General features: G+C 53.7%; 3 protein-coding genes across 3 annotated transcripts in view; all 3 read left to right on the top strand.

The window, feature by feature from the left end:
• GNG4 (G protein subunit gamma 4) overlaps nucleotides 1–27,329 on the top strand; it is a 170,080-nt gene that overhangs the window by 93,057 nt on the left and 49,694 nt on the right. The gene's annotated exons all lie outside the window — the stretch shown is intronic.
• On the top strand, nucleotides 274–7,561 carry RBM34 (RNA binding motif protein 34). Its single transcript, XM_084868748.1, has 10 exons — nucleotides 274–617; nucleotides 1,281–1,417; nucleotides 2,663–2,894; nucleotides 3,628–3,687; nucleotides 4,424–4,467; nucleotides 4,892–4,975; nucleotides 5,103–5,166; nucleotides 5,767–5,806; nucleotides 5,959–6,077; nucleotides 7,230–7,561. Exons 1-10 carry the CDS (start codon nucleotides 327–329, stop codon nucleotides 7,506–7,508), a joined length of 1,350 nt encoding a protein of 449 aa, XP_084724874.1. The 5' UTR covers nucleotides 274–326; the 3' UTR covers nucleotides 7,509–7,561.
• TOMM20 (translocase of outer mitochondrial membrane 20) lies at nucleotides 8,476–16,806 on the top strand. The gene is made up of 5 exons (XM_084868799.1): nucleotides 8,476–8,850; nucleotides 13,333–13,379; nucleotides 13,970–14,051; nucleotides 15,108–15,250; nucleotides 16,525–16,806. The coding sequence occupies exons 1-5, from the start codon at nucleotides 8,730–8,732 to the stop codon at nucleotides 16,567–16,569; spliced, it is 438 nt and encodes a 145-aa protein (XP_084724925.1). The 5' UTR covers nucleotides 8,476–8,729; the 3' UTR covers nucleotides 16,570–16,806.

The following is a 27,329-nucleotide window of genomic DNA, read 5'->3' as shown; positions in this document are numbered from 1 at the left end:
GAGCAAGGGAGAGATATCAAAGATGACAATCATTGATCGGCTGCCTTGTGCAGCCCCCACCCCCACTGGGGATCAAACCCAGGGCTGCAAGTTCTCTCCCTCACCCTTCCTCTCTGAAATCAATCAAAGTATACTTAAAAATATATATATATTAAAAACAAAACAGGAACACGGATCCAGACCCCGCCCGCCAATGGGTGTTCGCTGCGGCCTGTACAGCTGTCTCCGCCCCCAGCACGGTCGCAGGGGGGCGGGGCAGACGACGCAGGAGCGGAAGTAGCGTTGCCCCGACAGGAAGTGTGGCTCCAGGCGGCCTGGGGCTGAGAATGGCGGAGGCCACGCGCAGCAGCGGGAGGAAGGAGAAGCGTGCGGCGAAGCGGGGGATGGCCCGCGGCCCGGCCCGGGCTCCGGCGGGTGGGCGGCGCGCTGCCGCGGAGCCTCGGGCGTCTGAGGGTCCGCAGAGCCCGGGCGGCGGCCACGGGCCTGCGGAGGGAGGGGACTACCTGGTGGGACAGGTGGCCGACAGCCTGGGCCGCGGCGGCGGCACCGGGCGGCTGGCGGCCCTCTTCAGCCCCCGGGAGCCGCAGCGCCCCCCTGTGTACGTGCCGGTGCCCAAGGTGAGTCCCCGTGGGAACCGCTTTCAAATGAGTCCGCCTCGCGGGGCGTGGCTTCTCCTGGGGGCGGATGGGGTGCAGCTCACGTGTCCTTCCATTGCTGAGCTTGCCAGCGAGAGAGAGATGCTAACTTAACGGAGTTTTTGTTGTTTGTTTGTTTTTAAATATGTTTTATTGATTTTTTTTACAGAGAGGAAGAGAGAGGAGGGATAGAGAGTTAGAAACATCGATGAGAGAGAATCATCGATCAGCTGCCTCCTGTACACCCTCTACAGGGGATGTGCCCGCAACCAAGGCACATGCCCTTGACCGGAATCGAACCCGGAACCCTTCAGTCCGCAGGCCAACGCTCTATCCACGGAGCCACACCGGTTTCGGCAAGAGAGATGCTAACTTATCAAGACCAGTTGAGTTATTGTGCTTTTTTAATTGTTTTAGAGAGAGAGGGAGAGGGGTGGAGAGAGAGAAACATCAATGAGAGAGAAACATCATGGATCGGCTGCCTCCTGCACACCCACCCTGGGGATGGAGCCTGCAACCCGGGAATCGAACCCTGACCTCCTGGTCCCTGGGCAAAGCTCAACCGCGGAGCCACACCGGCCTGCGGGGCAGGCCCACTGAATTGTGAAGGATGAGGTCTCTCACTTGGCTTCACACTTTTCAAAGGAAACCACCAAGAAAAGGCAACGGGAGGAGGAGGAGGAAGAAAGTCCGGCCCTCACTGGAAGCCCCGGTTTGCAAGAACCTGCCAAAAAAGTGAAAGTGAAGAAGCTTTCCGGTGCCCAGAAGAGGCTGGCAGACAGGTTGGTAAAATTCATTTATTTGCCGTCTCAGAATTGACATTCCACAAGCAGTCCTTGAGATGTACAGATCTCATAAAAGTAGGAAGTCTGGTTTTTTCCCCTATTGGCCAGGTTGCTTTCACAGCATTATCTTGCAGGTGCACTGACCTGTCTAGACCCCCAGGGGGTGCTGCAGTACCCCTAGAGTGCCAGGGCAGGTAATGGCATTGGGCATTGGGAGAGTGTAGGCTAAATCTCCAAGGGCTTTAAACAAAAGCACTCTTGTTTATTATTTATTTATTTATTTATTTTTAAAATATATTTTATTGATTTTTCACAGAGAGGAAGAGATAGGGACAGACAGACAGAAACATCGATGAGAGAGAATCATCGATCAGTTGCCTCTTGCACACCCCCTACTGGGGATGTGCCCACAACCAAGGTCCATGCCCTTGACCGGAATCGAACCCGGGACCTTTCAGTCCCCAGGCCGACGCTCTATCCACTGAGCCAAACCGGTCCCGGCAAAAGCACTCTTGTTTAAATGAACTTCTGTTCCTGCTGTTACCTGGCAGTCCTAACATATCTTCAGAAATGGAGCTTTTTCTGACTTGAATTTTCTAAAGATGCCGGTCACTTTTTGATAATGCTACTTTTAAAATGCAGATGTGGCCCTAACTGGTTTGGCTCAGTGGATGCAGCGTCGGCCTGCGGACTGAAGGGTCCCAAGTTTGATTCCACTCAAGGGCATGCACCTTGGTTGCAGGCACATCCCCAGTAGGGGGTGTGCAGGAGGCAGCTGATCAATGTTTCTAACTCTCTCTCCCTCTCCCTTCCTCTCTGTAAAAAAGCAATAAAATATATTATTTAAAAAATGTAGATGTGGCCGAAACCGGTTTGGCTCAGTGGTAGAGCGTCGGTCTTCGGACTGAAGGGTCCTGGGTTCGATTCCGGTCAAGGGCATATACCTTGGTTGCGGGCACATCCCCAGTGTGGGGTGTGCGCAAGAGCCAGCTGGTCGATGTTTTTCATCGACGTTTCTAGCTCTCTATCTCTCTCCCTTCCTATCTGTAAGATATCAATAAAATATATTTTAAAATAACTAAATAAAAAAAAAAAGTGTAGATGTGTTTGTGAATGGTGCGTTTATATTTAGGAAAGTCAGAGTAGGTGGGGAATATTTTTAATCACTGTGCTTTGTCAAATAGTAGACCTGACTCATGACTACTATTTCTTCCTCCTTTTTTTTTTTTTTGCCTTAAAAAGAGAAAATGCTCTAGCAAGCGCTGACTTAGAAGAAGAAACTCACCAGAAACCAGGGCAGAAAAGGAAAGCTTCTCAATCTGGTGTTCAAGTGGCAGATAAACAAGTCCTTGCTGATGAGGATCACACAGCTGTCAGTCAGAGGAAGAAAATTCAAATCAACCCGGAAGAAGAGAGGCGAAAGAATGAGAGAACCGTGTTTGTGGGCAATTTGCCTGTCACGTGCAATAAGAAGGTGAGTGTGCCATATGTAGATGGTGCGGATTCAGAGAAGGGAGCCATTCATAACTTTGTTTAATGTTCCTCTGTGGAGTAAGCACACAGCCATAAGTCATTGGTTGCTAACTTCATTATACATGACATATACATCATTCTGTAGATCGATGCCAGGATTCACCCGTCCTTTCTGCTCTCATGGTCACTGGCTTTTGTAAATCTTATCTGAACAATGGCTGTGACCCAGCCTTACCTTTACACGTGGTAAAGGTTATCAAAGATTGAAAGACTAAAGTGGCCGGGACCGGTTTGGCTCAGTGGATAGAGCGTCAGCCTGCGGACTGAAAGGTCCCGGGTTCGACCGGTCAAGGGCATGTACCTTGGTTGCGGCATATCCCCAGTGGGGGTTGTGCAAGAGGCAGCTGATCGATGATTCTCTCTCATCGATGTTTCTAACTCTCTGTCCCTCTCAATTCCTCTCTGTGTAAAATCAATAATTTTTTTTTTTTTTTTTTAAAAAGACAAGTGTTCCATACCTTAAAGATTCTAACATGAACTTACGTTGTACTTTCTTTTTTCCCCATTTCTCAGTAAAATGTTTGTCTTTCAACCTGAGTAGTCACCTGCTTCTTCTGAAATGCTCTTAAAATAAAACCTGGCAGTAAATGATCATCAGGCCGTTTTACTTCCTTTTTGTAGCCACTTACTGGATGCTCCGGAAGTGAACTAAAGCCTGTGCTTTTTTATTTCAGAAGCTGAAGTCGTTCTTTAAGGAGTTCGGGCCGATAGAATCCGTGCGATTTCGTTCTGTGGTATGTTTCCTTCCCCCTTAGAACTGCAGAATCGTGAGACATCGCGCGCTGAAATCAGGCCTGTTACCCTGGTGGCATTCGTGAGGTGGATGAGCGTTGACTTCAAACCTAATAGCTGAGTCAAGAGTTCAAGTGTAGCCCTAGAGAAAAGTCGTTTTCAGTGCCTGTTGCTGACTCTTGTCCTCATTAAATAATTTAACGAGTCGCAGAGTGAAATGATATCCCTGCTCCTCAGACCAGCACTGCATCTCGGAGGTAGATGGTGACTGGTGTCTGCTGTGTCCGTTGAGTAAGCGGAAATGTTAATACTTACTGAACAGCATTTCCGGGATTGTAGGCTTCCCATCTGGGAGGTTTGTGTGGCCGCCTCATTCAGCATGTATGTTCTGAACATAGAAAGGTGAAATATTTTTTAAAGTCAGTTTCCTGCTAAACTCTACGAGTACATGGCATCTCACTTCACTCTGTAGACCGGCAGGAAGTGAGCAGTATTCATACCTCTGGAATGTAATTAATGTGTGTTAGGGCACAGGAACATAAATGTTTGTGCAGGCCAGGTAGGACCTGAATCGAGCTGCCGCCCTTTGGTTCCTGGGCCAGTGCTCTAACCACTGAACTCTGCTGGCCAGGGCGCCCTAAGATGTTTTCAATCAGATATTTAGAGCGGGTTAATTATAACTAAAGTAATATTTCAAATAATGAATTTTCTTTACTTTTCTTTTTTTCTTTTTAAAAGATTCCAGCAGAAGAAACGATGTCCAGAAAGTTGGCTGCCATAAAGTAAGTTTACAATGAGACGGAGTAGTTTTGTATTCGTTTCCGTTTTGGTTAACATTGAGGCCATCTCTTAGCTTCCTAGATTTTTATACTCGGAGAAAACACCATGCTCTACCGGTCCCTTTTGCCTGGAAATAGCATATGCATCTGTCAGATGTTTGTCTTTAAGTCTCCACGTAAATTATAAAGTCACGGAAAGTATTGTGAAATAAGCTTAAGAGGAAGGCGTGGGTTACGTGTTTCAGCCAGTGTCTGTGTAGGTGGTGTATTATTTTTGTTGTTAAATATTTACTGAACGAGATGAAACTTCCTCCGGGAATTCTTGTCCTATGTATAGACTGAGAGTAGAAAACAAGCTATTATTTATTTGGGTGACTTGGAGATTTAACCATTTTACATGGTCCTTTCTTATTTTTTATTTGTGTAGGCGTAAAATTCATCCTGATCAGAAAAATATTAACGCGTACGTAGTATTTAAGGACGAGAGCGCTGCTGCCAAAGCACTGAGCAGGTAACGTTCTCTCTCTGAGGTCCGGCAGAATCACTCCGGCAGCTCCGAGTATTTCTAATTCTTTGCTTTCACTTTAAAGCCAATGGTACAGGAACTCAGCCATCTTCCCTTCATATGTCTGACGCAGAAATGGGGCCCAGATCGCCGATGGATTCCGTATTAGAGTTGACCTAGCATCGGAGACCTCGTCTGTGAGTATCTGCGAGTTCTTTTTAAAAAAAATACATTTTAATGACTTTTTACCGAGAGGGAGAGAGTTAGAAACATCGATGAGAGAGAAACATCCATCAGCTGCCTCCTGCACACCCCTTGCTCGGGATGTACCTGCAACCAAGGTACCTGCCCTTGACCGGAATCGAACCTGGGACCCTTCAGTCTCCAGGTCGATGCTCTGTCCAGTGAGCCAAACTGGCTAGGGCAATACATATATTTTTTAAAATGTCTTCAAACAAATGAGTAAGAGCTCTCCATAGAAGCATAGGTTGATGGCTGGTGATGTCAGAGTGACCTCGTTAGGAAGTGACAGAGGCCTGGCTGACATCCCTGGCTGCGACTGTGGACCGAGCACAGGGCCAGCAAGCTGGCCTGATCCACTGGCTGGCTGCTCTTTTCAATAAAGTTTTATTAGTATACAAACACCCCATTGGGCTGGTAGTACTGCGCGATGGGCAGAAGGGGGTAGTTACAACAGAGACAGAGCCTGTGGTGTGTAGGGGGGAGAGGGGGTAAGTTTGGGCTCTCGGATGACCCCCGTTCTGTTCCATGAGTGACCGTGTGTCTTTGTGTTTCAGAGGGACAAGCGCTCGGTGTTTGTGGGCAATCTCCCGTACAGTAAGTGTGTATAAGCAAAGTACCTGTTTGTTGTCAAAGTACCGGAAATAGCCACTGAGCAGTACCTGTCTGTGCGTTAAGAGGAACTTTAAAAAGCCAGGGCTGTCACCTCACCCATGGCCGCGCCTCCGCGCCGGTGAATTTGTTTTCAGAAATCGAGGACTCCGCGGTGGAGGAGCACTTTGTGGACTGCGGGGACATCGTGGCCGTGAGGATCGTCAGAGACCCGCTCACCGGCGTCGGCCGCGGGTTCGGCTACGTGCTCTTCGAGGTACCGAGGCCGCTGCCCTGTCCTGTGCCCCGGGAACGCGCTGTGAGGGCGTGGCTGCCTGTCTTCGTTCACACACTGTCACCGTCACCCTCCAATTCCTGGATTAAAAAATTACATAAAATAAAGTAAACACAGATTCCAGTGGGCTATTACTAATGAGGTCAAGTTATGTGGCCAATTTTTTTTTAAATATATTTTATTGATTTTTTACAGAGAGGAAGAGAGAGGGATAGAGAGTTAGAAACATCGATGAGAGAGAAACATCCATCAGCTGCCTCCTGCACACCTATTACTGGGGATGTGCCCGCAACCAATGTACACGCCCTTGACCGGAATCGAACCTGGGACCTTTCAGTCTGTAGGCCGACACTCTTTCCACTGAGCCAAACCGGTTTCAGCCTTCCTTCTGTGTCTTGATAAATTCCTCAGGTTCTTTAAGACACATCTCGCGTATACTCAGGGTTGTTAGCATTTAGTAGCTCTGTATTAGAATAAAAGATTGGTAGGATTTGGGATCTAAACGGAACCCTATGAGGCATCTTGTCCAGCAGCTCAGGCACCATAGTGGAGTCAGGGGCTACATCCGGGCTTTTGCAGGAAGAGCCTTGTGCGAAGGAGGTTCCTTGGGTGGTAAAGATGGCCTGTGACTGCCTACCCTGCTGCCAGGTCAAAAGGTGGCAGTGAGAACAGAGCAACCTGTTTGGCTGTGACTTATCTGATAACCTGAAAGGCAGCTGCACTGCTTCCTGGGGAAACGTGTGAGGAGCATGATTAAAAGGAGACCACAGCCGAAACCGGTGTGGCTCAGTGGATGGAGCGTCGGCCTGGGGATTGAGGGGTCCTGGGTTTGATTCCGGTCAGGGGCATGTACCTTGGTTGTGGATCCGTCCCCAGTTGGGGGGTGTGCAGGAGGCAGCTGATCGATGTTTCTCTCTCATCGATGTTTCTGACTCTCTGTCCCTCTCTCTTCCTCTCTGTAAAAAATCAATAAAATATATTTTTTTAAAAAAGTGACATTGGGTCTGGACCCCTGGCTATGGAAGTGGGGGGTTTTCCGTGTGCAAGCCGCTCTAATCCGTTCAAGTTGTGATTTGACTAGTTTCTTTGCAGATGAGTTTCTGGTTGAAATTAATACATTGATTTGTATTGCAGAATAAAGATGCTGTTCATCTTGCTCTGAAACTAAATAATTCCGAACTGATGGGGAGAAAACTCCGAGTCATGCGTTCTGTTAATAAGGACAAATTAAAACAAAGCTCAAATCCCAGTTTGAAGAATGGCAGCAAACTTAAGAAGGGACTTAATTTCGCTTCCAAAAATGGAGGACATTCTAAAAGTTTATTTATTGGAGAAAAGGCTGTTCTCACCAAGAAGAAAAAGAAAGGACAGAAGAAAAGTGGACAAACGAAGAAGCAGAAAAAACAGAAGTAGCAGCTCAAAGCTTTTTTCCACTGAGTCTGGAAATAAAACGTGGTGAAACCATGTATTGAGTTTCAGAATTTTTGGGGCGGTGACTGTGAACATGGAAATGTTTTCAGTTTATTTGCATTGTAATAGTACCTGTGAGGCATTTCTTGTAAGTTGTAGGCAGGTTAGTTAATCAGCCAGTGAATGCATAAATCAGTGGGACACAAATCGGTTTCCTCTCTCTTTAAATAAATTTTAAAAAATAGAGAAATTTGTCTCAATACTCAATAGACCCAAGACCTTGTTCCTAAGATGCTGACCACACCTCACTGTCCTGAGGGCTCAATGATTAAGCAAAGGAGATGGAAGGGGTGGAGGCAGGGCACTGGGTGAGGCCAGTTTGAGCCAAAGGAGAAAAAAGTTGAAATAAAGGGCCAGACGGAAGAAAATAAGGCGTCTGCGCCGTTATATGTTTCCTATATGTTTTTTCTTCAGTATCTTTTACCAGTTCCAGCCATTGCTCCATTTGATTTTCTTTTTTATATGTCTTTATTGATTTAAGAGAGGAAGGGAGAGGGATAGAAACATCGATGAGAGAGAATCATTGAGTGGCTGCCTCTTGCACGCCCCTACTGGGGATCGAGCCCACAACCCCGCACGTGCCCCTGGGCGGAATCAAACCCAGGACCCCTCAGTCTGCAGGCCTAAGCTCTATCCACGGAGCCAAACCGGCTCCATTTGATTTTCTTCCATGCATGATACCCTATTGCAACATTGCTCTGACATGAGATTGTGTTGCTGGTTGCACGACGTGGCTGAACTTGAAACGAGTCACAGGCTGCCTGCATCAAACGAGAATAAAGGCAAGCCATTGCCGGCAGCAATCTGCGGCGGCCACGCGCGCCCGTGGGCGTCAGGCTCGGCGAGCTTCCCCGGAAGTGCGCGGTCCCCCACCGCACACGCATACGTCACTTCCTAAGCCTTCTGCGCAGGCGCAGAAGCGGCACGGGGCGCCTCTGCTCAGGCACCGCCGCGGGCAGCCTCGGGATTTCCTCTCAGGCGCCGCCGCGGGCAGCCCGAGGGCCTCTTGCGAGGGCGCCGGAAATGGCGCGCTTGGCCTTTCCCGTCCCCTCGCGGCGGGCGTCAGTTTGAGCGGCGCCGTCCGCTCGGAGGGAGTTCGCGGCAAACGGCTTCCTCCTCCCGGGGCCCCCTCGGCCGCCGACGCCTCTCTGCGGTGGAGGAAAGATGGTGGGCCGGAACAGCGCCATCGCCGCCGGCGTGTGCGGGGCCCTCTTCATCGGCTACTGCATTTACTTTGACCGCAAGAGACGGAGTGACCCCAACTTCAAGAACCGGCTGCGAGAACGTGAGTGGGCCCCCCGCCATCCCCCCACCTCCTCCCGCCGGGCCCTGCCGCCTCCCCCGTCCCCCGCCTCTGCTCCCTCTTCTCTCCCCGCCTCCCACCCTCCCGGCCCGCGGGCCGCCGCGCGGTGGGGGCGCCGGGACCCGAACCGCCGTCGCGGGGGGGGGGGGGGAACCGCGCGCCCCCTGGCCGCTCCGGGCCCTGCGCCCGGCCTGGCCCCTCCATCTAGGATTTTCCCATTTTGTCTCCCCCCATTTTTTTGTATGCATACCCTCTCGTTTGTATTATAATTTAGGCGGCGCGTGTTGGGATGGTGCTTGGGTTTCTCTCTTTTTTTTAAAAAAAAAGAATGTGCTTGTACGGACTTCAGAGAGGAAGGGAGAGGGAGAGAGAGAAACATCAGTGAGGGAGAAGCATGCAGCGATCGGCTGCCTCCTGCACGCCCCCACCCTGGGGACCGAGCCCGCACCCCGGGCCTGTGCCCTGCGGACCCCGACCTCCCCAGGCATCCCGCCCCGACCGAGAAACATCCATCAGCTGCCTCCTGCACACCTCTCCTTCTGGGGATGTGCCCGCCACCAAGGCACATGCCCTTGACCGGAATCGAACCCGGGACCCTTCAGTCCGCAGGCCGGCGCTCTGTCCACTGAACCACACCGGCTTCGGCCCGTTGCATTCTTAAACCCTCTTGGCGGCTGCGCTCTCGGTGCCGCCGGGATATGAGTGAATGCGACAGGAACCGCAGGGGAGTCCAAAGGGCCGCGCCTCCCGGTGGCTCGGCCCTATTTCAGACCTGCGACATCTTGGAGGAGGAGGAGGAGGAGGGGGAGGAGGGGGAGAGGCAAATGGTGCCGCCCCAGCCGCTGCGGCCTTTGCAGCTCGGAGGCAGGCGCGCTCCTTGGCTCCATAGGCGAGCACGTTTGTTGGAAAAAGGAATATTTTCTGAAACTATTATATGGGTTGCCCAGGCCGTTGTGCCGAAGCTAAAATGGATGTTTATTACGCGATGGCCGCCCAGAAAGTACAAAGGGGCGATTGTCCGGCCCCGGACAGTTCCTTTCAGCTTCTCACGTGCTCAGGGGCCACGTGGGGCTGGTGCCCGCGGGGGAGGGAGGAGGAGAAGGGGGGCCGCGCTGATGTCACCCCATAAACCAGGACCCGGGGTTCCCACGCCTGCGTGTCAGGGGAGGCAGGGATTACAGGGGTTATTGATTTAATTTAAGGTTAGGGAGTTGAATGGGAGGAATGGTGGAGGGGACGGGGCCACGTGCTAAACCTGACCGGTTTAGGGAGGCCTGCGTGGTGGCCTTGCAGGCTCAGGCCTGAACTAGCCGCAAAGGATGGTCTGAAATGAGAACTTTTTAGCCAAAAGCCGTTCCGTGGCCCCAGCCGGTTTGGCCCAGTGGATAGATGCAGGGTCCCAGGTTGGATTCCTTTCCAAGGGCACAGGCCCGGGTTATAGGCTCAGGCCCCAGTAGGGGGCCTGCAGGAGGCAGCCAATCAATGATTCTCCCTCATCACAGATGTTTCTAATATCCCTCTTCCTTCCTCTCTGAAATCAGTAAAAATATATATTTTTAAAAAGCCATTCATGGCAATATTTTCCCCCTGAAAAAGGTCAATCTCCACCTTAGCTGAACCTGTCATCATTTTGTATCCAAGATAACAGCCTGATAAACAGGCCTTCGCAAAAACTAAGTTATCTCCCCATTATCTGGCCCCTTGTTTATTTCTTTAATTGTTAACTGTTAACCAACCCACCCGTATTCACCTGAATTAAACAAGTACAGGTGTCAATCAGTTTTTTATCCAATCCCACAGGTTTCCCTCTGTGCTTTCTCCCGCCTCCCTGCCCTATCACCAGTGGATTTCATGTAACCCACTCAAGGCTTTGATTGAACTGTAGAAAATGAGTCACAAAGCTGCCATTTTGGAGCATTGTCTCCATCCCTTGAGCTTTTGCTCCCTGGCAGTTGTCAGACTCAAGGAAACTCAAAAATCCTCTACGCTGCTTGGCTGTTTCTTGCATTGACAGAAGGTTATTTGGGATTTGACAGTTCCCAGGCCAGGTTCGTCACAGGCTGTGGGCATAACCTTGAGATTTCTGACTCTTCATTTTCTTAGTTTGTAAAGTCAGGCCTCTGGTTGGTTTTCAGGAGACGAAGAAAGATGTTTGAAGTGACCCCATCATTCCTGGCCCAGGGAAGCTGTATTAGTGCCGCATCTTTCTTGCTGAAAGTATTCCACGTGTACCCCGCTGCCCTCTCCACCATTTTAGACAGACAGAAATCGTTTGTTTTTTTGTTTTTCAAAATCCCATTTCCATATAAGTGGCCAGGCTTGGATTATTAGTTTGGGCAACCGACTTGAGGTTTTAGTTCCACTTGTGTAAAATGATACAATGGCGGTAGAGTTTAGGGCGGTCTCTGGCACGTAGTGACTGGTGAATGCTGAAGATCGTGTATGAATATAATTGACTTTATATTTTCTTTAGCAATTAAAACTTGAATTCAGGCCCTGAGCTGTTGGGCTCAGTTGATTGAACGTCCAGGGTTGCAGGCTTGCCATGGATCTCCAGTGGGCGGCGTGCAGGAGGCAGCCGTGGATGCTTCTCTCATCAGTGTCTCTCCCTTTCCCTGCCTCTCTGTCTGAAATCAGTAAAAACATTAAGGAAGGGTTTTTTAAGCTTGAATTACCAGTAGTTTTACACTCTGATTAAAAGGACTTAATTGTGCCCTGGCCAGGTGGCTGGTTGGAGTTTGTTTTACTTGTTAGGGTCGCCCTGTAGCCCGTGGGACTAACTTCTAGCAAATACTGAGTCACAGTCTGACTTTGCCGACTGGTTTGCCGGTCTGTTACCATGTGTCACATCCCTTCATCATAGATACTGTCTGGCACTCTATCTGGAAATAAGTTAATGTAACAAATCGTGTTATGAAACTAAATCCAGAAGTTTAATCCTTTTTTAAGAAGTTGATGTTAGAGAAACATGGATTTGTTGTTCCACCCGTGCATGCACTCGCTGGTTGATTCTTTATGTGCCCTGACTGGGTATTGAACTCCCAACCTTGGCATATTGGGATGACATCCTGACCAGCTGAGCTACCCACCAGGGCCAGAATTTTAATCTTAGTGCTAAAATTCAAAGTAACCAAGCAGCCTTTAAAGTTGCTAACTGTATTCAACATTCAGCAACAACCATACACTCTCTACCCCATAAAAGAGCAGCTACAAAGTGCTCACAGCACCCAGGCATCCCTTGTCTTCCTATCAGCTTTATCTTAAAATCCCCCAGGTCTCCTCTGGTCTTAGTCCTCTGCTTGCAGCCCTAGGCTGTGCTGTCAGATTTAGGAATTCCTTACTATAGTCTGTACAGAAAATGCATTCCTTATTTCCTGCCTAACGAGGGCCAAACAAGACCCTTCAGCAAAGTGAGGGTAGAATACCTTGTGTGTTCTTTTCCCCACACTCACCTGCCCAGCGGGCAATCCCTAGGAGAGGTAGTTTGTCAGAGAAAAATAGGGCATTCTTCAAGTGAATGTGCGAGATCAACTTTAACCTATCTTTTTCTGTGAAACAGAAAAAGAATTGTTTTGTAAGGTTGGCAAGAGATGCCGGCGTGGTTAAGCCCGTTGGTGAGGTTGGAGGAAAGAAGGCTCCCTGGCCGTGGTAACCTGATTAACCTGGTTAACCTGGTGAACCGCGCTGTGGCTCACGGTGGCCACGCTAGGCGGGCCTTGTCTGCAGAGTTCAGAGGTCACCCAGGAGTGAGTGCTGGAGCCTTAGCTTTCTTAGCTCTGGCTCGTGGTCACTCCCGTGTCCCTGGGAGGTGTTTTAGTGAGCAAGCTCCTTAGCTGAGGGGTGGTATTGGACTGTGTCAGTGACAAATGCTTTATGGCATTTCTACATGAGGCACCGTTAACACATGCTCACGTCATCTCAGCTCTCCCCAAGTGCTGTGCTCAGCCAGTTTTACCTGGAAGAGAGGGCGGCCAGGGGACTGCCGCCTGCCCTGTGGCACCGCCGTAAGAGGAGCGGACACCAAGCCGGTGCTCCCTCTGCACCCACACCGTCACGGTCACGTGGGTGAATCACTAATTGGCAATTTTAAACTCAGATGCTGGTTCTCTCTTCCCCCTCCCCACTTAAGACTGCCAGCCAGTGTCTAACATTCGGGACATCGGGTCTGGGGTGTTTAGTAACGAAAGTCCCTCCCGGGAGTGGCTTCCCTCCTGCTTCAGTTCTGCCCTCTGTGGGCGGGAGGGCGGGCTTGCTCTGCTGGCAGTTACTGGGGAGACCGCTGGTGGGCTGTCTCCCCTCGTCAGGGCTGGTCCTGGTGCCGGGCAGAGCGGTCCCCATGACCCTGACAGTCACAGGAGCCCGGAGGCAGAGCCGGAGCTGAGATGTTTTGGAAACGCGGTGAATGACCCTCGCGCATTTAGATTCTTTGGTTCTCGTCTCAGTAACGAGTGTCTCCTCTTGCAGGAAGGAAGAAACAGAAGCTGGCCAAGGAGAGGGCTGGGCTCTCCAAGGTAAGACCGCCGGGCTCTTAGATGACACAGGGGTGGGCACACAAAACACATTTCATTCTCATCACTGAGTAATTAACCCTTTGCACTCCGAACCATTCTGGACATTGGCTACCAGCTACTCGACGCTACTTTGCGAAACGTGCGTTGAATTAACTCAATTCCCCGTAATCACTAATAAACTGCGATGTCCCCTGAGAGGGGACATCCGAGTGATATGCTAGAATTCCGATGTCCCCTGAGAGGGGACAGCGGAGTGCAAAGGGTTAATTATTGTATTTTTCCATTCGAACAGCTGTAAATTGCCCGCCCCTATATTATATACTTTATAGAAATAATTACATAAAAGTCTATAATGGCGATAAAAAAATTATAATATAATATGCATATTTCACAGTAGTGATATTTGGGTTCCTTTTTTACTTCAGGTTTGACTCAAACTCAAAAACCAATTTGATCAATAAGCTGTTTTTTTTTGTTTGTTTTTTACATTCCTGTCCATGTAGATACTAATCTTTGCGAGTGCTGTTGAGTAAATTCAGTTTTTGGTGGCATAATTTTGTTGTGTCATTAAATATTCTCCTTCCGAACAGTTGCCTGACCTTAAAGATGCTGAGGCTGTTCAGAAATTCTTCCTTGAAGAAATACAGCTGGGGGAAGAGTTACTAGCTCAAGGTAAGATCCCGTAAAGCAGATCCCACCGGGTGAGCTTGGACATGAGCGGCTCTGGTGAGCGACTTGTGAATGGGCAGCCCATGGAGCAGCTACAGGGAGGGCACTCCCTCCACGGGGCTGATCAGATTGGAAGATTGATGGAAAGCAGGGAGCTGTGGAGAAAAGAAAAGAAGGGGTGACATTGGGGACAGATGTTCTTTTGGGGGAGGGGGGGGGCGGCGATGTCTGTTTTTCTTTAAAAGACTAGAAAACTGAGAAGTTGCCCTTCGTAGAAAGCGTTTGTTAGGGTGTCGCTCCCAGTGCTGGGAAAGGGGTGACCTTATCTCTAGAAACTTCTCAGCACAGAAGACGGTGGTTTCCGTCTGGGTCGCTGCTTTTCCTGGTCGCCTCCCTTGCCTGACTCCCCCATCGCCGTGGTCTCGGTCTTGTGCTTAAGAGGCCGTGTGATGTTTATTTACGGGGAGGCTTTGCCCCGTTGCTGAGGTTCTCCGTTTCCAGGGTCTCAGGTGAACGGGAGGTGTGCATGTCGTTAAGCTTGTTGGTTTTCCTCCTGTGCTGCCCGCTGTGTGAGATCACAGCGCCTCTGTGTTTAGAGACACAAATACCACCGTGGCCTACAGTATCGGTGTCAGCACAGGAGCCCGCTGCAGGCTGTCCGACAGGAGGCGCTGTGGGGGCGGTCCCATTGGGGGTGGGAGTGCATTCCCGCGTTCGCACAGAGATAGACTTGAGTAACGACGCGTTTCTCAGAACCCGTCCCCGTCCTCGGGCCGTGCGTGGCTCCGTTTCAAGACAAGCTTTTAGACATTTCATGACGTGAGGATTGTGTTATTGGAGACTGGCTGCAGAAATGAATGTTTCTTGTGCGTTATCATTGCCCATGAGGTATTTTTAGTGAGTTTTAAGTTTACTTGACATAGAGAAGGTAAGTAATCTTTACGAATGAGGCTGCTTTTGCCAGGCCAGTGTGGCTCAGTGGTCGATGCAGCGCGGACTTTAGAGTTGAATTCCTGGCGAAGGCAGAGGCCGTTCAGGTTCTGTGTTACACTCTTCCAGGCGAATATGAGAAGGGCGTGGACCACCTGACCAACGCCATCGCCGTGTGTGGCCAGCCCCAGCAGCTGCTGCAGGTGTTACAGCAGACGCTCCCGCCACCCGTGTTCCAGATGCTGCTGACGAAGCTGCCCACCATTAGCCAGGTAAGGACTGGCAGTGTGAAATAAAGTAGAATTTGGGAATGAAATATGTAGGGACGTTAGCATTTTAAAAGGTCCAGGAAAGTAGTGTAATGAAAATCGAACTCCAGATACCATGCCTGAGATCCTCCTCCCTCCTGGAACAGCGTCCAGACGCCTGGCTGGCCCGCGATCTAGTGACGGTGCCCTAGATGTGGGCCAGGAAGTGGGTCTCAGATCAAGTCTCAGGCCTCGTGTTCGAATCCCAGAATCCAGGCCACTCAGCCACTCGGTAAATTAGTTCTCCGCCTGCTCCTCTGAAACCCTGCCTTCGGGTCAGTGGCTGGCAGAGCCTGGAAGTGGGGTGTGGAGACCCCGGAGCCCTCTGGCCTCACTCGGGCCTCGTTCCTGCCAGGTGCTTTGGGTTTGAACTGTTCAGCTCTGGCACAGGGCAAAGTGCCATTTGGTTAACGGTGATCCGTGCTCTATTGGCTTTAACCCTGCCCCAGGGGCCAGTACATCTGCTCCTCGGAATGGCATGACCATCACGTGTGTTCATGTCCATGGGGTGAGATTGAACATTAGTAAAATGTAATCTTCAGACTGATCTGGACTCCACTAGACTGGAAAGGGACTAAGGAAAGACACGTTTCCACAGGTAGGGGCCAGGGTGAAACCACGGACGGGTCTTCATGCCTTTTATTCAGACGGCGTGAGCCCAGGCTGCATCACATCACCTGCCTTACGTCATTGGCTCTTTGGGCAGAGCTTTGGGGAAACTGGCCCGAGGGAGATACCTTGGGAACGGATGAGTTCAGGATGAAGCCTGAATTCCTCTCCATAAAGGACTTTTTACTCCGTTATTTGTCTCATGTCGCCTGGAAATGCTTTCAAAATGCTAATTTGCGGGGACTGTGTTTCTTCTGCAAGGATTTTGAACATTTCCAGGCCAAAGAGGGAAAGGTGTGGAGCATGGGGTGATCAGTATTCTTAGCACTGATGCGTATTTTTAGTGCACGTAGGAGTAAAAAGAGATCTGAATACATTTTGGTTTCAGTTATGTAATTGGCTGCCACAGCATGGTGTGCCTTCTTTATTCGCTTGAAATTTGTCATGACACTGACCGCTGTCATCATCATTGGATGATATAAAGTGTTCACTGTTGAAGTGAATCTCAGAATGGGTAAACTTTAGCCAAATTTATTTCTTTGAATTCAAAGGGCATTTTTGCTGAACTTAGAAGTCTGGTTCAATGCTTATATTTCGTAAGAGTTAAAATTCTGTTTTTCTTTTTTCAGAGAATTGTAAGTGCTCAGAGCTTGGCTGAGGATGATGTGGAATGAGAAACAAATGTCAACATAATCTCCATTAAAAATATTTTTAAAGTCGTGACGTGGAGGATGAACAGCTATGGGGGGAACGGGGCAAATATGCTCGCTGTGGACTGTCCTACACTGAAAGCTGCCCGAGTGAGTTTTCACTTCGTGCAGGTCCATCTGTCTCCTATTTATTTTTCCCAGTGAAGAGTGTATTTTGATAGAGAGCTTTTCATTTTATAAATACACTATGAGTTACCGAAATATCATGGATTTTGTGTATTCCTAAAACATGTAATTAAAATGGACACAACATCAGATTAATGTGCACCCAAAATATCTAGTGCTCAGTTTTGAAAAGCAAAAAAAAAAAAAAAAAAAAAAGTAGGGGAAGGCTGTAGAACACAGGTTTTTTGAGCTAGAACATTTGGCTGGAAATGCGATTGTGTCTATCACAGCTGGGTATTAAAATCTTTGAGATGATTTCTTCGCATTAAATCTCTTAAACACATGAGATGCGCTGCGGTGCTGTATCAGCTCCCCCACCGTGTGCACCCATCGTGAAGCGTGTGGGTGAAGTCGGTGGCTGATGTGCCCTGGGTACTTCCCTGCAGGGGCACCGGGTTGCAGGAAGCGCCGGGCCTGGGTCTGTGCACCCGGATCCAGCTGCTGGGCCTGCCAGTCGCTCGCTGCCCCTCACTCTCCTGACAATTCAGAGAAGTGTCCCCGTCGCTTCCAGTTCATTTCGCTGTGTGCAGCGTCACGAAATTCAGCCTTCTCCCGGGGAGCAGCCGAGCCTTGCACTTTTTATTCTTTGAATCTTGCATGCTTGCCTGACTTCGTATTTCTGAAGATTTTTTTTTTTTTTTTTTTAAGTGTAACGTGTTGGTTTTCACTGAAATCATGTGCTTTTGTCACCAATCTTGTAAATTAATCTGAAACTTAACCTTTAAGGAAACTGAGATGATATACTTGTAAAAAATGTTCCTTTGCTTTAATCGTAATGTACCTCCTTGATCCTTTCATCTGAATCGTTTATCTTATGATGATGAGAATAAGGTGGGTCCTGTGGCTGGAGGTAATGAACTGCGGACATCGCCTGCAGCCACAGGTCCGGGGTCCGGCCTGAGCCCGGGGTCTGGCGTGTGGGGCTGAGCAGTGTGTCGCACTTGGCGGCTGCCTATATTCTGCCTGGGCCTGTGTGGGGGGATCCCAGACTTTTGCATGAGTGCTGGTTATGTATCTTGTTTTACTTACAAACCTCCTGGACCTTGAGCTTGAGTGTTGTGGTGGGGGAGAGAGTCTGGAACGCGGTTCTGATTTCTGTCAGAGCCACACCGCCTTGGGCGCATCATGTTGCCTCTCTGAACTTCCATCTTCTCCTCTGTGAATTGGGAATTAGGCTGACTCGCCTCCAGTGACTCCCAGGTCTGTGATCCTGAACCTGTAAACGGCTTTTTTTTTTTTTTTTTTTTTTTTTTTAACCCAGCATGCTTTTTTGGGGGGAAGGGTGACCAGTACAAACATGCTGGTTAGTCAGTTTTACTAATAAGACCTGATCCAGAGCAGGGGTGGAGGTTGTCAGTGATTGGACACAGTCTCCCCTCCTCCCGCCCAGAGGAGTGTTCAGAAGGGGCCGCCCGGGGAAAGAGGACTGAGCATAGGGTCAGGGAGCACAGGTGGGGAAAGAGCAGGAGACGGACCCCCGAAAACGCTGGCTGGAGGGCCACGGGCTAGCTTAGGCTTGGAGGGGAATAAGGGATGAGTGTGTGTGTACACACACACACCTGAGTCCCAGTGTACGAATTCGTGCACGTGGGTGCTGGCCGAGGGGTCTCGGCTCGGGCTTGGGACCGTGATGGCCGCTGTGTGTCCGTGTGCATGTGTGGGCGCTGGGGAGACCTTGGCGATGGAAGCGAGTGCCCGGGGGCCTGTGCTCTGGGCGGAGACGGACTGCTTGTACTGGAAGGGAAAGAGCATTTAAAGCAGGCCGCCGGGGGGGGCGGGCGGCAGTGCTGTGCCGGTGACATAACGGACTCCGTTCACATCTAGCCTGTGTGGACCCAGCACAATGTGCCTGCCCTGGCCCCGTGGAGGCCGCTGGACCAGAGGGTGTGAACGGAATGTCACTGAAGAGATGGAGATCACTGGTGTGTCCTGCAGACAGCATGTGACGTGCTCTTTCTGTGACGGTTGCTGTGCTCACCCGTGTACGTGACCATTAAAGGGTTCGGAGAACACGTTGGCTCGGTGCTTTGCAGAAGTGGATTCTGGATTGGGTGACACAGTCGAGGTGCCCGCACGTCTCTGGGTTACAGCCTCTGAGGGTGCTGGCCGCTGGGCAGGGAGGGTCTGCAGTGAGGGCTTCCCACCCTCGGCGTGGGGAGAGGCTGGCCACCGGGCTGGGGAGGTGCTGCTGGTGTGGGGCCGTGTGACCAATGTGACATGGATGCTCCGTGGTGATAGGGAACACGTGACAGAGGACCGGGGTTTTCCAACCTGACTCCACTTTGTGTTTTGGGGTGAAGCAGATGCTTTTCTCCCCCTTTTTAGGTTTCTAGATCACTGTAATAGATACTGTATGGGTGGGTTGTTTTTTCCCCACCTTTTAAAGGCTGCAGTGTGTTCTAGAAAAGCCCAGGAGGCCTTGTGGGCGCACTAAATCCTGTTTGATTTCCACCGATTCTGAGACGGTGTCCTGTGTTTTGATGTCATACTGGAAAGGAGCTGGCGCTTGGGGCTGGAGGGAGGCGTGTCCACGTGGCGGGCGGTCAGTCCGTTTTACTAACAGGACCTGCAGTTGCTCTCTGCTCTCCCGGGAGGAGGGCAGCTCTGTCCTCGCAGAGGCTGGCTCTCCTGGCTCCAGCGGTTTCTGACCCTTCCCGTGGGGCACAGTGGCCTCAGAAGCCTCCCTGGCGCCTCCTGCAGGCGGGACTCCGGCAGCAGCACAGACGGGGAAGGAGGGGCTGGGGCTGGGGCGCGGGCAGCCCGGGGGTAACTCCCCGGCTGCTCCTGCAGTTGAACCCCCTGCCCGGTGCTGCATGTCAGAGGGAAGGGTCAGGCTCACCCACCCCGGCTTCACGGAGGTCCTGTCTGCCAATAACACCTGTATGTATGTAAGATGTAAATGTGATGCTTTGATGTACATATACGTGATGAAATGATGACCACTTCAGTCTAACTAACATGTCACCTCACCGTGACCTTGTGTTTGTGGGGGCAATAAAGACTTAACTCTCACATGTCAGGTGTGCGGCCGTTACCTGCATCCCCTCTGACCTCCCTCCTGCTCCTCCACCTCGCACCCCAGCCCTGCCCGTCTGACCCCGCTCTGTGTGACTCGCCCACGAAGAGGCACGGGTGGCCCCGGCGCCTGGCTCCTGTAAATGCCGCAGGGAACACGGTGCAGACACCTGAGGTGACATCCTTTCCTTTAGACATATCCTGGCTGGCATCGCTGGCTCTCACAGTCGTTCTGTTTCTGAGGAACCTCCTCCTGCTTTCCAGGCTGGCTGGCAGATTCACGTCCCACTGAAAGCCCATGAGGGTTCCCTGGCCGGTGTGGCTCAGTGGTTAGGCATTGACCAACGAGCCAGGAGGTCACGGTTCAATTCTCCGTCAGGACACATGCCCAGGCTGTGGGCTCTATCCCCGGTGTGGGGCGTGCAGGAGGCAGCTGATCAATGATGGTCTCTCATTGATCTCTCCCTCTCCCTCTCTGAAATCAATTTTTTAAAAGTGCATGAGGGTTCCCTTCACATCATCACCATCTTCCCTTTTGGCCTTGTTTGCTGTCGATTCGCACCCCTCAGCCAGCGGGTGCCTCGCTTTACCCGGGTCCGGGACTGCCTTCGCGACCTTTTGTGGCGGCTCCCGAGAGGCGGGGGGTGGACCCGAGTTGCCAGCCGCTCCTGGGGAGCTCTCCGCTCTCTCTGCCAGCTCAGCTGTGCCCTGCAAGGCTGGTGCTGGGCCAGGCCCAGCATGGTCCTGTTTTTAAAAGCACAAATGGGGGGGGGGGGGGGGTCCTTAAGTCTGTCCAAGGCCTGCTGGAACTGGAGCTGCCCTCCACCACTAACCGGAAAGGGGCTGAGGGCTCATCCGGTGGCTGAGATGGGGCTTGACCCCCCCCCCCCCCACCCCAGCCCTGTGCATCTTACACGACGGGGTGTCTTCTGTCCCCAGGAGTTTTTGTGGATCCACAGCCAACGGGCCAATTTAGCTTTAAACACAGGCCTTTTGTTACGGAACTGCCGATGCAGAAACACATGTAAGGTTTCCCCCTGGAGAACAGCTGTGTAATAACAGCATCGGAGGAATGATGAGGAATGATGAAAGAAGGCCAGTTAGCAGCTACCCCCAGTGTGCCTCCCGGTATGGAACCGCTGAGCCCCCGGGAGGCTGGAACAGGCGGGGACAACGGCAGGAACTCGGGAGACTTCTCCAGACCAGCCAGCGTGTCCCTGGGCACGGAGTGTAAACACGGCCCATCCGTGCACCTGGGCCAGCGCTCGGCTACCTCTGACTCGCAGTGTTTGGCTCAGTCTTCACACTTACTCCCTCCTCTCCAGCTAAATACTTTGTAAATAAAAATCCTCACCTGAGGATATTTTCCATTGGTTTTTAGAGAGAGGGAAAGAAACAGCGACTTGAGAGGGAAACATGGATTGCCTCCTGGATGTGCCATTGCCCTTTGGGCCGCAGGCCAGTGCTCTGTCCACTGACCGGACCGGCCTGCGCTGGACCTCATCTGCACCAGCGGGGCCCCTGGGCCTCGGACCTGCAGGTCCACCTGGACCCTGGGCTTGCAGCCTCCGCAGTGCGAGAGCCAGTTCTTCACGGCAATTCTCTTTCTGTCCGTGTCCTGTTGGTCCTGTTTCCCGGGAGAACCCTGGTTCGCACAGGCCGGCTCCTCCGTGCAGGATCGCACGCTCAGTCCATGGCTGTGATCTTCCCGGAAACCCCTCTGGCCCCAAACACATCTCCGGCCTTTCTGGGAGGCATCTGCTTGGCGTGATGGGGCGCCACCTGGTGACGAATGGAGGCACTGCATCGTCCTGGCCTCCCCTCTTCACTGTTCATGGCCATCACTGACCTCAGCACAGATTCATAGACTCCCACGTTCCTGTGCCGCCTTCACTCTTTTTTAAAAATAGATATTTTATTGATTTTTCACAGAGAGAGGGAGGAGAGGGAGAGAGAGCTAGAAACATTGATGAGAGAAACATCGATCAGCTGCCTCCTGCACACCCCCCACTGGGGATGTGCCCGCAACCAAGGTCCATGCCCCTGACCGGAATCGAACCTGGGACCCTTCAGTCTGCAGGCTCTATCCACTGAGCTACACCGGTCAGGGCCGCCTTCACTCTGGTACTCATGCAACACACATTTCAGGGGAGGGCATTGCTGCAGAGGCAAAGACTGCCCAGCCATGGTCTCTCCCCTGCCCAGAGTCAACAGCCCAGCCGGACACACGGAATGAACGCAGACAGTTATGGTCACGTGTGCTCAGGGCCGAATGGGAGCCGTGAGCAGGAGCAGAGGCAGAAAGGAGGGGGGCTTCGGGGTGTCCCAGGCACCGAGTACCGTCGGTCCCAGCTGCTGGCTGCTGGTCAGAAAGCATCTGCACAGCTTGGCTGGTGTGGCTCAGTGGTGGAGCGTCAGCCTAGGAACCCGGAGGTCACGGTTCGATCCCCAGTAGGGGGCGTGCAGGAGGCAGCCGTTCCATGATTCCTTGATGTTTCTATCTCTTCCTCTCTGAAATCAATAAAAATAAATAAATAAATAAATAAATAAATAAATAAATAAATATATTCTTTAAAAAGCCCTGGCTGGTTTTGCTCGGTGGATAGAGCATTGGCCTGCGGACTGAAGGGACTCCAGTGTCTCTCACATCGATGTTTCGCTCTCTGTCTCCCACCCTCCGCGCTCTCTAAAGATCCATGGGAAAATCTCCGAGGGTGAGGATTAATAGATAAAAGGAAGCTGAACAGTTAGGGTTTATTGTGGGGGCTATTGCCCTGCTACCTGGCTGGAGGGGGGGGGGGACGGGCTGGTGCTGGCAGCGAGCAGATGCCCTCTGCCCTGCACCCACCCCGCACAGCCACTGGGTGGCGCTGTGAGCGCTGGAGAGAAGCAGCTCCCCATGCAGATGCTCTGCAAACTCACTCCCACCGCCTCCCTCCGCAGGGGACAGAGCAGAGCCGTTTCCAGCCGCGGCTTCCTGCTGCTCTGCTCCCAGGCCCCCGCGGAGGGCAGAGCTTGGCCAGCCCGCCGCCCGCTCCCGGGTCCCCTGCGGGAGGGAGGGCGTGGGGAGCGGGGGACCGGCCGCCGCGGCTCAGTGGCTGACAGGCCGGCTATGAAATCCAGGCCCCTCTGCTTCCTCTCTCAGACCCCCTCCGGCTTTTTATCTTTTTGAGAGAGGAAAGGGGGGAGAGAGAGAGAGAGAGAAGCATCCATGATGAGAGAATCATCGATCGGCTGCCTCCTGCACGTCTCCTACTGGGGACCAAGCCCGCGATCCAGGCACGTGCCCTGGCGGGGCATGGAACGGTGACCTCCTGGTTCACAGGTCGATGCTCAACCACTGAGCCACACTGGCTGGGCTTGGAAGCTTACGAAACCGTGTGAACGATGAGGCTGCCGTTCCCAAACAGCAGCCCATGAAGCCCGGGCACCGCGGCCTCCCGGTGCCCCCAATCACACATACTAACACACCAAACACACATGCTCACATGCATGCACACTCACACGCACTCACATATGCACACAGGCATACCCACCCACCCACGTGCACTGACACGCATGCCCATGCACGCGCACAGGAAGGAAAAACACAGCAGAGCCCGCGGCTCCCCTTGTGGTTTTTTCCATGACTTACTTCCTCAGTTCCTCTTTCTGCTGCCAATTTTAGCTCCCGGCTGTTGCTCAGCTCCGTCAGTTAAAATGTAGCTCTAAGAACGGGTCCTGTGACATGTGGGCGGCCTGCAGGGGGGAGGGTAGAGGCGGTCCTGGCCTGCGTGCTGCCCACGGCGGGGGGAGGGGGAGATGCCCACGGGAGGGGCCCACAGAGGGTCTGTCCCCAGGCAGCCTGCCCCCTGGGCCCGGAGGGTCAGGGACTCCACATCGCAAGGGCCACCTGTTGGAGGCAAGCAGGTACCACGTGCCCCATTTTGAACATTTAAAATATATATTTTTTAAATATAATAATAATATAAATAATAATAATATAAAATATAGATATTTTAAATGTATAATAATAATATATATATATATTGACTTTTTCCAGAGAGGAAGAGAGAGGGATAGAGAGCTAGAAACATCGATGAGAGAGAAACATCCACCAGCTGCCATTTGCGCACCCCCCACTGGGGATGTGCCCGCAACCAATGCCCACGCCCCCGACCGACCGACCGGAATCGAACCCGGGACCCTTCAGTCCTCAGGCCGACGCTCTATCCACTGAGCCACACCTGCCTCGATTTCAGAGAGAAAGGGAGGAGGAGAGGGAGGGGTAGAAGCATTTGCCCCGGGAGCAGTGTGGCCCACCGATGGGGATCGGTGGGAGTTTGGAGACTCGGAATGAATCACTCACTCACACACACACACATCCGACCCCTTTTCCGAAACAGCGCAGCCTCCGGGGGGAGCAGGCAGGAGAAGCGTGTGAGTGTACAGACCTCAGGGGAGGGCAGGGCCTGGGGCGGAGAGGGCCGGGGGGCGCAGTGGCCCAGGGACACGCGCAGACCACGGGCACGGCTGCCAGGCCACGTCCGGCTGAATGAGACGGCGGGGCTCTCCAGCTGCTCCTGCCGGGCCCGGGGACCGAGGGTGGGTTTGCGGGGCCCTCGCCGGACTCGGGGCGCCTTCGGGGCTGTGACTGAGGACTCGGGGCTGCAGGGCGGAGGACCAGCCTTTGGAACGTGGTCGCCCGAGCAAGGGGAGGAGGGAGGGGAGAGCAGGTGCCCCGCCCGCGTCTCCGGTGCGAGGCCCGGGCAGCGGCCGGAGGGACTGACCGCGGGGCCGGGCCCTCTCTCTCTCTCTCTCATCACCCTCGGAGCCGCCTCCCCGTCCCTGACCACAGCGGCCTTCTTCTGACTCCCCCTCGGAAGAGTCCCTTCCTCTCTGTATAAAATCAATAAAATAAAACAAAATATACTATGTTTATTGACTTCAGAGAGGAAGGGAGAGGGAGAGAGAAGCATCAGTGATGAAAGAGAAGCGTGGATCGGCCGCCTCCTGCACACCCCGCACTGGGGATCGAGCCCGCAACCGAGCGTGTGCCCTTGGCCAGAATCGAACCCAGGACCTCCTGGTTCACAGGTTGACGCTCCACCGCTGAGCCGCACCGGCCGGGCGTATTTTTTGTCGATAGCATTATAGGTACATCAAGTGCCCCGCTCCTCCTCCTCCCCAGCCCCTCCCCGCCCCCCTCCCCCCCAGGTCCTCGCCACCCCAGTGCCGTGTCCGTGGCTGTGCGTGTGCGTATAGAAGGCCTCTGGTCTGTCTCTGCTCATGCCCACAGCCCCGCATCGGGGAGGGGCGTCCTGACTGTCGGTGGGAGGACAGCTGGACCCCGTCCCCTGGCTCTGCCAGTGCTGGGCCTGCCCCTCCCGGCGGGGCAGGGGGAACGGGGGAAGAGGGGCAGAGTGACAGTTGCCTGGTGTGGTTGCCACGACAACAGGATGGCGGCTGCCAGGGCGGCCGGTGAGGGGCACCTGGGCGCCTGCAGGTTCGGATCTGCCCTCCGGGCTGGCAGCCAGGACCCAGCCCGCCTGCGCAGGAGCCGACGGGCCGTCCCCAGGTAACCCGCGCCCCTGGCACCGGCTGGCTCTGCCCGGGCCCGCCGAGCGCTGGCCTTCCGCTGGAGCCTGCAGGTCAGGCAGCCCCGGAACCCACACACACACACACACACACACACACACCCCGGGGGCCCTGGCACGGCCCGGGGGCCGGCCGGCACCTCCCTGCCCCCGGGGCGGGCGCGGCCGGTGGCCGGATGGCGAGCTGGCACGGCCGGCCGGCCTGCACCGGGCACAGCCGCGTCACCGGAGCCTCGGGCACCTCTCCCCGAGTTGCTCAAAGTGTTTTCCAAGCAAACAGCCGTTTCCCAACACCCGTGAGAAGTAGGTGGGGTGACAAAGCCGCCTTTGTCCCCGGCGCAGATGGGCACACGGAAAACCTGCCGGGCCAGGTGGCAGGCCAGGAGGGGGGGTGTGCCCTGCCCGCCCCGGGGTCAGAGCGGCTGGCCTGTCCCGGCCGGGCGGTGGGCGGCCTCGGGCGGAGGCAGAGGCTCAGGGCATCGGCCTCAGGCCCGGGAACTGGGTCACTGGCCGCTGTGACCGGGGACTCTGGCGGCAGGGCCTGCGCCCAGTCACTGGGCTCGCCGGGGGTCAGGGGAGGGATCAGCACTTGGCCCGGGGTACTTGGGGAATGGGGCCAGTGTGGCCCCTGGCCCTGGGGCCGGCCGGGCACAGGGGAGCAAACACCACATGGTGTGGCCCAAGGTCTCGGGTTCAATTCCCACTCGGGCCTAGGCCCAGGTTGTGGGTTCGATCCCTGGTTGGGGTGTGTGAGCAGGAGGCAACCGGTGGTCATTTCTCTCTCTCACATCAATGTTTCTCTCTCTCTCTCTCCCTCTCCCGCTCTCTCTCAAATCCTTTTTAAGAAAGAAACGGACTTCAAAGGTCTTAACCTCCGTGAAGATTAAAAAATAGAAGAGGAAGGAACTGGGCTGGAGAGTGCCACGTGCTGGAGGGGCGAGGGGGTGGGTGGGGAGAGGGCCACCCAGCTGGGCACGGGGCACCCACAGGAGCTCCTCACGAAGGGCGGGCGGGAGCCAGACCCCCCAGGGAGGGGGCGGCGGAGCCCAGGGAGTGGCCGAAGGTGGGGGACAGCTACCTTTTCTTTTCCTTTTTAATAGATTTGCAGAGAGAGAGAGAGAGAGAGAGACATCCACGATGAGAGAGAATCACTGACCCGCTGCCTCCTGCACGCCCTCTCCTGGGGATGGAGCCCACCACCCGGCCTGTGCCCCGACCGGGAATTGAACCGTGACATGCCGGCCGGGCATCCCCTGTTATTCTTCATAGCAAGCGCAAAAGGCACCCTGGCCGGTGTGGCTCAGTGGATAGAGCGCCGGCCTGTGGACTGAAGGGTCCCGGGTTCAGAGGTCGAGCCTGTAGGCCAACCACTGAGCCACCCCGGCCGCACTGTGGTCAGGCTCTCCCCCGGACAGAACTGCTGCCCCCTGAACGGTGCTTTCTTTCTCGGCTGCATCCTCACGGGGCCCCCCCTCCCCGGCCCCCGCCCCCACGGCGCACATCACCCCCGGGGAGTCCCGGGTGCAGAGGCTGCGGCTGAGCGAGGTTCCCCGGCCACAGCCGGCCGCAGAGGGAGGGCTGGGAACGGGCCCGGGCCTCTGGCCTCCCCCGCCCCCCGACTCACCCCTCCGCCCCACGCTCCCACGCCCCTGCCCCGGAGCCGGCGGGGGCGGCGGGCCCGGGCGGGCCTGGCACCGGGCGGACGTGGCCGTGAGCGTGGCCGGGCCGGCTCCTGGGAACGGGCGGTGAGTCAGGCCACGGCTGAGGCCACGCCATGACCTCACCGCCAGGATCCAGGCCACACGTCACCCCGGGAGGGAGGGAGGGAGGCGGGCGGCCTGGCACCTTCCCCACGGGGCGGGGCGGGCGGGGCGGGGCGGGGCGGAGGGAAGCTTCTGGAAAGGAGGCCATGCAAGGCAGCAGCAGGCCCAGGAGCCCTGAGCCTGAGGACCCGGCCACACCTCACTC

This window comes from Pipistrellus hanaki, assembly GCF_964339955.1.
Source record: "Pipistrellus hanaki genome assembly, chromosome: 20".
Lineage (NCBI taxonomy): Eukaryota > Metazoa > Chordata > Mammalia > Chiroptera > Vespertilionidae > Pipistrellus > Pipistrellus hanaki.
The sequence above is the reverse complement of the archived record's forward strand: the minus strand, read 5'-3'. Positions and strand labels throughout refer to the sequence as shown.

Bases quoted from the DNA above. Each gene is read 5' to 3' on its own strand.
- RBM34 (XM_084868748.1), top strand. From the start codon at position 327: ATGGCGGAGGCCACGCGCAGCAGCGGGAGGAAGGAGAAGCGTGCGGCG. The intron at 3,688-4,423 runs GTATGTTTCCTT...TCTTTTTAAAAG, and splicing joins CCGTGCGATTTCGTTCTGTG to ATTCCAGCAGAAGAAACGAT. The intron at 5,167-5,766 runs GTGAGTATCTGC...TTTGTGTTTCAG, and splicing joins TAGCATCGGAGACCTCGTCT to AGGGACAAGCGCTCGGTGTT.
- TOMM20 (XM_084868799.1), top strand. From the start codon at position 8,730: ATGGTGGGCCGGAACAGCGCCATCGCCGCCGGCGTGTGCGGGGCCCTC. The intron at 13,380-13,969 runs GTAAGACCGCCG...CCTTCCGAACAG, and splicing joins AGAGGGCTGGGCTCTCCAAG to TTGCCTGACCTTAAAGATGC. The intron at 14,052-15,107 runs GTAAGATCCCGT...ACACTCTTCCAG, and splicing joins GGAAGAGTTACTAGCTCAAG to GCGAATATGAGAAGGGCGTG.